This window comes from Oreochromis niloticus, linkage group LG23 (genome assembly GCF_001858045.2).
Source record: "Oreochromis niloticus isolate F11D_XX linkage group LG23, O_niloticus_UMD_NMBU, whole genome shotgun sequence".
In the NCBI taxonomy this organism is placed as follows: domain Eukaryota; kingdom Metazoa; phylum Chordata; class Actinopteri; order Cichliformes; family Cichlidae; genus Oreochromis; species Oreochromis niloticus.
The window spans coordinates 35,192,739-35,203,577 of record NC_031986.2 but is presented as its reverse complement, the minus strand read 5'-3'; the positions used below and the strand labels follow the sequence as shown (position 1 = coordinate 35,203,577).

General features: G+C 37.1%; 1 protein-coding gene across 2 annotated transcripts; it reads left to right on the top strand.

Moving 5' to 3' along the window:
* Positions 1 to 3,796: 3,796 nt before the first annotated feature.
* Positions 3,797 to 10,290, top strand: LOC109196753 (myosin-1). Of its 2 annotated transcripts, XM_019351148.2 has the most exons (12): positions 3,797 to 3,941; positions 4,116 to 4,222; positions 4,355 to 4,523; positions 4,867 to 5,896; positions 7,265 to 7,383; positions 7,472 to 7,594; positions 8,261 to 8,326; positions 8,449 to 8,537; positions 9,202 to 9,307; positions 9,504 to 9,609; positions 9,756 to 9,817; positions 9,911 to 10,290. In XM_019351148.2, the coding sequence occupies exons 2-12, from the start codon at positions 4,203 to 4,205 to the stop codon at positions 10,001 to 10,003; spliced, it is 1,983 nt and encodes a 660-aa protein (XP_019206693.1). In that variant the 5' UTR covers positions 3,797 to 3,941; positions 4,116 to 4,202; the 3' UTR covers positions 10,004 to 10,290. The 2 variants fall into 2 exon arrangements, with proteins under 2 accessions (XP_019206693.1, XP_025759208.1); XM_025903423.1 differs by lacking the exon at positions 9,911 to 10,290 and having other exon boundaries at positions 9,504 to 9,602; positions 9,754 to 9,817.
* The last annotated feature ends 549 nt before the right edge of the window (positions 10,291 to 10,839 follow it).

Below are 10,839 nucleotides of genomic sequence, written 5' to 3'. Positions count from 1 at the left end.
CGCGCTCCCCCTCCCCCTCGCGCTTTAAGGAGGCTCTCGCGTGCGTGGGAAAGTGTGGCAGTGTGTCACTTCAGACCGGTGTTGTGCCAAAGTAGTTACCCCCGTCAAAAATTGTTTCCCCATCCACGAGAGCGCGCAAAGTAGGAGGAGCCACTTGCCCAGCTCCGTTCTGTACGCTACTTGTCACTGATCTGCAGTCGACGCAATAAAGAGTAAAAGCTGGAAAACGGCAGGCTCGATTAATTTAATATTAGTTTCGTGACATTGTAATGTGCCGTGTGGAAGACAATTTACATTAAACTGTACACTGAAATAACCTGCTGGGAATACTTTGTCTAGAAAAATACTTTGATACTATAATACTGTAAAACCAGACGCGATCATGGAAACACGTCGCTCTCCGGTGAATTTACACTCGGTTTACATTTTGTAGCGAAGCTATCACAAAGGGTATATTTGCAAAATAAGTCACAGTATAACCAATAAGTACAGTAACTTTGGAGAGGATTTCTTCTTCACAGCAAAAGTTATGGAGGGGTACAAAATTTATCAGGCTGTGTGGCCTCGGCTGCCAAAATGTGTGCCCCCCCTATCTTTAATCCATATTGGCTTTGCTATCACAAAGGGTATATTTGCAAAATAAGTCACAGTATAACCAATAAGTACAGTAACTTTGGAGAGGATTTCTCCTTCACAGCAAAAGTTATAGAGGGATACAAAATTTATCAGGCTGTGTGGCATCGGCTGCCAAAATGTGTGCCCCCCCTATCTTTAATCCATATTGGCTTTGCTATCACAAAGGGTATATTTGCAAAATAAGTCACAGTATAACCAATAAGTACAGTAACTTTGGAGAGGATTTCTTCTTCACAGCAAAAGTTATGGAGGGGTACAAAATTTATCAGGCTGTGTGGCCTCGGCTGCCAAAATGTGTGCCCCCCCTATCTTTAATCCATATTGGCTTTGCTATCACAAAGGGTATATTTGCAAAATAAGTCACAGTATAACCAATAAGTACAGTAACTTTGGAGAGGATTTCTCCTTCACAGCAAAAGTTATGGAGGGATACAAAATTTATCAGGCTGTGTGGCCTCGGCTGCCAAAATGTGTGCCCCCCCTATCTTTAATCCATATTGGCTTTGCTATCACAAAGGGTATATTTGCAAAATAAGTCACAGTATAACCAATAAGTACAGTAACTTTGGAGAGGATTTCTTCTTCACAGCAAAAGTTATGGAGGGATACAAAATTTATCAGGCTGTGTGGCCTCGGCTGCCAAAATGTGTGCCCCCCCTATCTTTAATCCATATTGGCTTTGCTATCACAAAGGGTATATTTGCAAAATAAGTCACAGTATAACCAATAAGTACAGTAACTTTGGAGACGATTTCTCCTTCACAGCAAAAGTTATGGAGGGGTACAAAATTTATCAGGCTGTGTGGCCTCGGCTGCCAAAATGTGTGCCCCCCTATCTTTAATCCATATTGGCTTTGCTATCACAAAGGGTATATTTGCAAAATAAGTCACAGTATAACCAATAAGTACAGTAACTTTGGAGACGATTTCTCCTTCACAGCAAAAGTTATGGAGGGGTACAAAATTTATCAGGCTGTGTGGCCTCGGCTGCCAAAATGTGTGCCCCCCCTATCTTTAATCCATATTGGCTTTGCTATCACAAAGGGTATATTTGCAAAATAAGTCACAGTATAACCAATAAGTACAGTAACTTTGGAGAGGATTTCTTCTTCACAGCAAAAGTTATGGAGGGGTACAAATTTATCAGGCTGTGTGGCCTCGGCTGCCAAAATGTGTGCCCCCCCTATCTTTAATCCATATTGGCTTTGCTATCACAAAGGGTATATTTGCAAAATAAGTCACAGTATAACCAATAAGTACAGTAACTTTGGAGAGGATTTCTCCTTCACAGCAAAAGTTATGGAGGGGTACAAAATTTATCAGGCTGTGTGGCCTCGGCTGCCAAAATGTGTGCCCCCCCCATCAATAATGCACATTGGCAGAGTTTTTCTTTGTAAATAAATAAAATTTAAAACAACATTTAAATATATATATATCGTCTTTGTAAGTCACAGGGCTTTTCAAAATTTTGCAAGTTAGTTTTGGCCAACCTTTCGTAGGCCTACTTGACTCCGACATTGTCAAATTTTTCCAAAATCTCTGGTCACGTGGGTTTTCCTCATCAATTATGCAAATTAGCTCACGTTGTGCGCACGAACCGAAAAACAGAGTGGCTCTGAACTAACTAGAAGATTACTTTACAATTTGTTTTCGAAAATAACAAACACCACAAGAGAATGGAACCAGACGAGTACAAGATTTTGGTTGCATATAAACTGAAAGGCGAGTATCCAGCGCTTTTCACGAAGAAAGAGAAGTTTCTTCTCCGAAGAAAAGCTGCTATTTACGACATTGAAGGTAATAACAGCAACTTCGTAGCGTTTATAAATGTCATCAATACATATATATTAACACATATACAAAGGCATAATGTGTAGTCTTAATTTGCACTAACCGATTTAATTAGCTTGACCTTTCTTTGACCTAGTTAACCCCGGTTAATAGGCACATGGGCGTTTATTAAAGTAAAAGTTTTAAGGTTTGCTATTAAGAAGACAGCGTTAACTAAGAACTGTTTTTGTCCTTTTATAGCTTAACTACAATATATTACGTCGTAATTACTTTTGGAGTGGTATGTGCCACACCCTTTTACGCAGGTGTACCCACTGTTATGTCTTTATGTCTTTAAATTACATATGTGGAAAATTACGGACAGCAGGAAATTTGGAATTAAACTACTTTGAATTGATATTTGTACAAAAGATAACTCCATGATATCTGAAGGCCATTAGTTATAATGACTTTACACATCCATCACTTTGTTTAGTATCACTAATACAGTCTTGTGAGTGGCATAATCTTTTTGGCTTCTGAAGTAGTCATACTGTCATAACTATAGAGAACCAGTCCAATAGTCACCCCCAAATTATATCACATACATAATTGATTCATTACATTGAAGATGTATTGTCATGACTTTTACCACATATAGACCTGTCATGGTTTAAACAGCTATAATAAACTTTTCTATTTTCTTGTTTATGTTTAGGGGAGCAGCTGTTTTACTGGCGCTACAAAGGCACAGACAAAACCATAAAGACAACGGTAGTCTGTGGGGCTGATGAGGCAAACACAATTTTTTCAGATTTTCATGCCAGTCCTACTGGGGCCCATTGCGGGCAAACAAAAACAAGAGAAGCCATTTCAAAGCGGTTCTACTGGCCAGGGATGTCAGTGGACATCAATAATTGGGTGGGTACTCCAAAACAAACTCTATGTAATTCGACTACAGCTAATTTATTTTAAGAGGAACACAGCAATGTTTCTGTATCTCTCATAATAAGTTATGTAAACCTTGATCATCAACTCTTGTGTTTCTTATTGAATTGCTTTTATTTTTGATTAGGTTTCCCAATGTGCACTTTGCCAGGCAAGTGCTGCAACAATTAAAAAACCAGCGGAATACATTCCGATAAAGGTTAGTCATCGACCACAGCAAATAATCACATTTAATCACACAATGTTTTCATTGCTTAGAAACCTACTGATTATATACTTGAAAAAATTATAACAGTAGACTAGCATTCTGTGTAATTTCAGTATTATTAACTTAACTATGATTTTGTTTTTAAGGTCTCTCAGCCATTTGAACTGGTTGGGATGGACCTTATTGGAAAACTTACTGAAACCAACAATGGACATCAATACATATGTGTTTTATTGATTATTTTACAAAATGGCCACAAGCATACCCTTTAAAGTCAAAATCAGCCGGGGAAGTGACAAACTGTCTCATAAAATTTGTCCACCAGTTCGAAGCCCCCAAAAGGATTCTTACTGACCAAGGCAAAGAATTTGTCAATTCTGTAAGTACTTTAGTCTTTGGCAAAAATATGTGAACTCATATTTGAATAATTTTTGGAAAATGGTTAATTTTCTGGTCTTTATAAATCTGTTTTTGAGATATTAGTATGACAGCTGTTTATTTAAATTCTTATTGTAATGTGCTTATAGTCAGTGTATATAACTTTCTTTTGCAGCTCAACAAAAGGGTTTGCGGATTGTTAAAAATTAAAAGAAGCCTCTGCTCCCCCTATCACCCACAAACAAATGGGCTGGTGGAGAAAATGAATGGCACCATCCAGAGGTAAATTCTTGGAGTACATGTTATACATTTATGGGGGTTCCCTTCAACCAAAACATGAATGCATGACATTAAACTATTAAAAAATGTAAATGATCTTTCATATGAATGTCTTCTATGTGCTTTCATTGTCAGAGCCCTGTGTAAAGTCGTTGGCGACCAACCAGAAATGTGGGATGAGTATCTGGATGCTGTAATGTTTGGACTCAGAACTAAAAAACAAGTGACCACCAAATACTCACCTTATTACCTAATGTTTGGCAGAGAGGCTCGCTATCCTTCCGAAATCCCAGAAGAGTTCATGGTATGTCTTTCTGTCTGTGACAAACTACACGGAAATCCCACACAACGAAACTTTTTTAGTTTTTGAGGCACAGGCAGATCAGTTTCAATGGATGCTATGTCACCGCCATAAAAGCACTACACCACTGAATATTTTTATGGATTGTTCAAACCCTCAATAACAGTTTTCTTCATGTCCAATCAATCCCAAGATACACTGAAGCTTTGCCAGAAATACATTGTGTCTTAAAACCTTACCAAAGACACTTAATGTAAATTTTCACTGTATTTCTCAGTTCTTTTATGTATTATCTGTGTATCTTACACAAATTATAGTAATGATAGACATGTCTTTTGATTCAAAGGTTGATGAGAGTGTGGAAGACATTGTGGGGCAGGAGGAGCTGTCGGAAGACATTCAAAAGCATCAAAAGCTGTTGGAACTGGTGAAGGACAATGTGGTCAAAGCTCAGGAAAAAACAAAGGGCAAAATAAAAATGATGACGAGAGATGTCGTCTTCAAAGTTGGTGACAAAGTTTTAAGAGCTAACATAAGAAGTCAGCAGAGGAAAGGGGGAAAACTTGAAGCAAACTTTTTAGGCCCTTACATTATTACAGCAATCCAAGGTAAAAGTGCAGATCTTCAGGATTCCAATGGGACAATCATTCCAAAAGTAAATATTGACCAACTAAAGTTAAGCAAAGACAGCATGCCAAGAGTGCCACACCGGGGTTCAAAGAAAACAGCAGCCACATTACCAACAGCACAACCAGGTCCAGCAGCACCACAAGCTGCAGCAGCACCAGCATCTGCTCTAGCTTCACAGGCTACAGCAGCACCAGTGGCGGTAGCACCACCACCACCTCCTCCTAGAGCTACACAGCCTACAGCACCAATGGCATCACTTACATCACTATCGGTTCAAACACAACATCCATCTCCAGTTCCACAAGGTATAGCAATAACGGTATCAGATCCAGAGTCAGGAGCAACAGCACAGAAAGAGAACGAACCAGCCACAAGTGCTACAGCACCAGAATATGCTACAGCTGTACAAACCGAATCCCAAACAGCAGCAGACCCAGCCTCAAAGACCATAACAGCAGACCAGGCCTCACAAACCACAACAGCAGACCCAGCCTCACAAACCACAACAGCAGACCAGGCCTCACAAACCACAACGGCAGCAGACCCATCCTCACAGACCACAGCTCCAAATGCTACAACCACACAAGCCTCAGCTCCACAGATTACAGCCCAGCAATCTACAGCACAAACCATGGAAGCAACAGTTCCACTTGTGACACCAGCCCCAGCAACAGCCACACAAGCTAGCCCTGCACCACCTCCAGCATCACCCTCTCAGAGATACACTGAACCTGTTGCAGAGAAATGTAAATAAATATAATATTTTTTTATTTTTAAAAAAGGACTTTTGTTCCTATGACAGTGTTTGTTTCAGTACTCTGTAGATCATGGCATAGCAAATGTTACACCTTTAAAAAGATTTTTTTAGGTATATTTCCTAACAGAATATTTAAATTTAACAATATGTTAATGCTTTAAAAAAAACCTTCATGGGGCAAAACATTATAGAAAACTTGTAAAAGGATGTAAGCCACATGTGTAAAATTACACAAATGAAAAAGTGAGTCCTTCAAAACTGTGAATCTTTCTTTTGTTGTTGTGTAACCCAGAATGTTAATGATTGATATTGTACATCTGATGTACACTAAGAGTGAAAAGTTTGGACACACCTTCATTTTAATGTTGCTTCTTAATTTCCTTGTCTATTTTGTAGATTCATTGTTGATTAGAACTCGAGGCATCAAAACTATGAATGGACACATATGGAGCACTAACCCTAACACAAATGATGTAGTAAACCAAAAAATATGAAAGAACCAAAATATTTTTTATATCTTAGATTCTTCAAATTAGCCACCCTTTGCTTTGATCACTGCTTTGCACACTCTAGGCCTTCTGTCAGTGAGCTTCATGGGGTAGTCACATAAGATGATTGTCACTGCATGAAAAGCATGAACACACAGAAAAACACTGAATGGGAAGGTGTGTCCCTAATTTTGACTAGTAGTGTATGTTCTTCATTTTCTTCTTTTCTGAAATTGCTGTCATATATGCTGTTAGTGACATAGAATGCCCACTACAAGCAGTATATTAATGTTGTGATGATGACTGCCTGCCAGCAATAGTTCGAAAGATCAAATACTCTTTAAGAAGCTGCTTTTAACAGCCCAGAAATTGACACTCTATTTTAAAGACAATAAAACTAGTTTTGGAGGAGAAAAATAACATTTTTCCAGAAATGGTTATGTAATAGTAAAGGCCACAGGTGCAAGCCTTGAGCCTGAGTATTTTAAAACATATTCATGTAGCTTCAACTAAACATAATTTAAAAAATTGTTGTAATAGGTGTTTCTGCTGGAAAAAAAATTTGATAGGGGCAAGAGCATTTCTATTGCTATGTATTTAAATTCCTTTTCTTTTATTAATATGAATTTATTTAAATTTCTTTAGAGGACATTGTAAGTGTAACTTTACCCCCAAATAAAAGCAAATTTAAGTGCTCTTTTTTTCTACAAAATACAATGTTAAACCATGTGCCCATTTTATCAGCGTCTTAAAAGTATTTACCCTGAAACACGCCTTTTGTCAGAAAACTACATAAGAAATTATGCATTTTAAATTTTGATTTACATTTAGTCCTGATGACTTGTCTCTTTTTCTCATTACTTTTGTAGATATAATGGATGCCTGGGCTGGAAAGAGTCCTCACGTTCTACTCTCCAAAATTGGTGCTTACAAATTATTCTACTGGGATATCCAACAAATTGGTCCGGACATGGAGTTGGAAAGTGAGGTACAGTGATCTTTACTGACAACAATGCAACTATCAGTGTTTTATTGCTTGACAACAGTTAAAAAATGTTTACATTTTGTATTCGCAGTCTATTAATGCATATCTTGCGATCATGGTGAGACAATGCAATCGCCATAATTCAGCCAAAGCAGCATTCATTGATTCATTTTCAATGACTGCCATTTGGAAGAGAAAAGCTCCAAGACTCAAGGTAGGTATCTCTAGAAAGAATCTTGTGTGTATTGTTTAAGTACCTCAGATCATATCCACATCCAGATTTAGATTGGATAACAGCTTATGGAGAAAGAACGAATTGAGACTGGGGTTAGTAGATGTGGATAGTTTATTAGACTTGCCAGTTCTCTTTTGTTCTCTGCTTGTCTGGTTTCCTCCTTTTTTGTACACACTCCAATCAATGCTTGATTTGAGATTTGCAAACATTTGGGCTAATATCTCTTTTGAAATCATCAACACTGCTTCATCTCTTTAATAGGTACCTTTTTATTCTCAAGTGATTCATACGTCACTGTTAAAGAGGCTTAATAAAGCATTACACATTATTTTGCAGATGGCACAATGATCGCATTGAAAATGAGTGAAAATGAACTCCATGTCCAAAGAAAATCCTTAGAAAGAGCTTTATTAGTCTTGGAGGAAGTAATGTGCAAAACCACTTATAAAAATATAAGATAGTCCAGCTTCTTGCACAGTTTAAAGAAATGAGGGATGAATCATGGCTGTCACAGAGTACTTTATAAGTGGATGATATATAATATATCATAAATTGCTTTAATAAAAAAGGACTCTAAACAACATGTTATTGCATTTCTTTTTTATGTCTGAAGTTAATATTTTTATTCTTTTGTTTCAATTTAAGATCAAACCCATGGAGCATGAAGTGATTCTGGGAATTGTAAATGAACATCATCACTGGACATTAGTGGTAAACAAAATAATTGCATTTACAATATTCATCAAATCAGTTTTATAAGAAAAATGCATGGCATGCAGATAATCTTAAGTCTTGAATTATTACATGTAATTCTCCACATAATTTTACTGTAGGTCATTTACCCACAAGAAAAGAAGTCGCTGTATCTTGATCCACTCGGAGAAACTAAACAAGGTATCCAAAATTGTTTGGAATCAACAAGGTAAGGATAACTGCTCAAATTTATTTCGACCCTTTATTAAACTCTTTGTTGCTTTTGTTATTTTTGTGTTTATTATGACAATTACAAGTATGATGTCAATCAAAAAATAAATGGTACTCAGAATTAAAAAACTAGCAGCAACAGGTTTAAATTTTTGTGTTCGTCTTCTGATATTGTGGTGTTATGGGTTAATTTTGCCTTTAAAGAGAAGTCTCCCCATGTTTCAATGTTTATTTGAGGACCTGATGTCTGTATGAGATGATGTTTTTACATTAGAAAATATAGCACGGGATATTAATGTTTAGTAGTTGCATAAAGTGTTGCGGAGGTTTAGCACTAAAACATCAGACAAATGTCTAAAATAATTCCACATAGGTTATACATGTGTGAATTTCATCTTTGCTTCTCCTCCACATCTCTTCAAAGTGTACTGTGTAAGTGATTGATTTCTATATCATGGGAGGAAACAGGAAAATAAAAGCACAAGTAATTGTCCACGAAAATGCGTTGTAGACTTTTAAAAAGTAATGATTTTAACAAAACAGTGTGGTCAGTGTTCTTAACTTGATGTTCAACAGACACTTAAGCTCTCCATACTGTTCATCTTTTTGTGTCACCAAAATTTTAAAACATGTTATTTGTTTTTATTGTACTTGTCTTTCAGGGCATTCATGCGAAAAAAAGGATGCAACGTCTCAAGATGGACTTGTGACACAGTCAAACACCCAAAACAATTGGACGCTACCTCATGTGGAGTCTTTGCATTGAAAGTACGAGTCTTAACCGTAATACATACATATATACAACAATATTGGAAATGTTGTGTTGTAATAAATGTTAATGACAGGAAAAGGAATATAAGATAATTACACAAAAAAGAAAGAAATTGATTCACAGCAAACAAATTTCTATAAAATAACATTTACGATATTAGCCTATTTAGTCATCTTAGAATCTCTTTTTCAGTTTGCTGAAAAGATCTTGCAAAAAGAGTCAATAGACTTTCCGTCTACAAAAAAGGCCATAAACACACACAGGCTGCAAATTGCCACCACTCTCCTCCTAGAGACAGGTAACTCATTTTCCACAATTCAGTGTTCTGACATCATGAATATTTTCATCATGATAGCTGTAGAAACAAACCATATAGTTGTTTGAATGAAGTAATAAGTGCAGTAGGTAGTATACTCTGTGCTATTTTTTCACTTTTTAAAACAGATGACTTGACAAACATCTGTCTTTTCTGCGGCGAAGAAGAGCATGAAACTGACAACAAATGGGTAATGTCATCATGAAAGACTGCTAAATGTTATGATCAATTCCCATAAATGAAATTTTAACATTGGGATTTATAATTATTTATTTTTTTACAGATTCAGTGTGAGATGTGTTTGCGGTGGTTCCACCAGCTCTGCGTGAAAAGCCCACCACCAGAAGACGTGTTTATTTGTTTCGCTTGTACATAGTTGACACTAAAGGTGCACAGCTAGTGTTCTTATGGCACACATTGTTGAGAACACACATATCGACATATATATATATGTAGATGTTAAATTAAGAAGTCTAAAAAAAGAAAATGGTCTCCAAAGTTACTGTAGTTATTAGTTATACTGTGATTTATTTTGTAAATAAACTCTTTCGTGATAGCAACGCCAATGTGCATTATTGATGGGGGGGGGGCACACATTTTGGCAGCCGAGGCCACACAGCCTGATAAATTTTGTATCCCTCCATAACTTTTGCTGTGAAGAAGAAATCGTCTCCAAAGTTACTGTACTTATTGGTTATACTGTGACTTATTTTGCAAATATACCCTTTGTGATAGCAAAGCCAATATGGATTACAGATAGGGGGGGCACACATTTTGGCAGCCGATGCCACACAGCCTGATAAATTTGTATCCCTCCATAACTTTTGCTGTGAAGGAGAAATCGTCTCCAAAGTTACTGTACTTATTGGTTATACTGTGACTTATTTTGCAAATATACCCTTTGTGATAGCAAAGCCAATATGGATTAAAGATAGGGGGGCACACATTTTGGCAGCCGATGCCACACAGCCTGATAAATTTTGTATCCCTCCATAACTTTTGCTTTGAAGGAGAAATCCTCTCCAAAGTTACTGTACTTATTGGTTATACTGTGACTTATTTTGCAAATAAACCCTTTGTGATAGCAAAGCCAATATGGATTACAGATAGGGGGGGCACACATTTTGGCAGCCGATGCCACACAGCCTGATAAATTTTGTACCCCTCCATAACTTTTGCTGTGAAGAAGAAATCCTCTCCAAAGTTACTGTA

Excerpts from the sequence above, each read along its gene's own strand:
- LOC109196753 (XM_019351148.2), top strand. The coding sequence starts at position 4,203 with ATGAATGGCACCATCCAGAG. Across the intron at positions 9,308-9,503 it reads GTGGAGTCTTTGCATTGAAA|TTTGCTGAAAAGATCTTGCA; the intron begins GTACGAGTCTTA and ends TCTCTTTTTCAG. Across the intron at positions 9,818-9,910 it reads ATGAAACTGACAACAAATGG|ATTCAGTGTGAGATGTGTTT; the intron begins GTAATGTCATCA and ends ATTTTTTTACAG.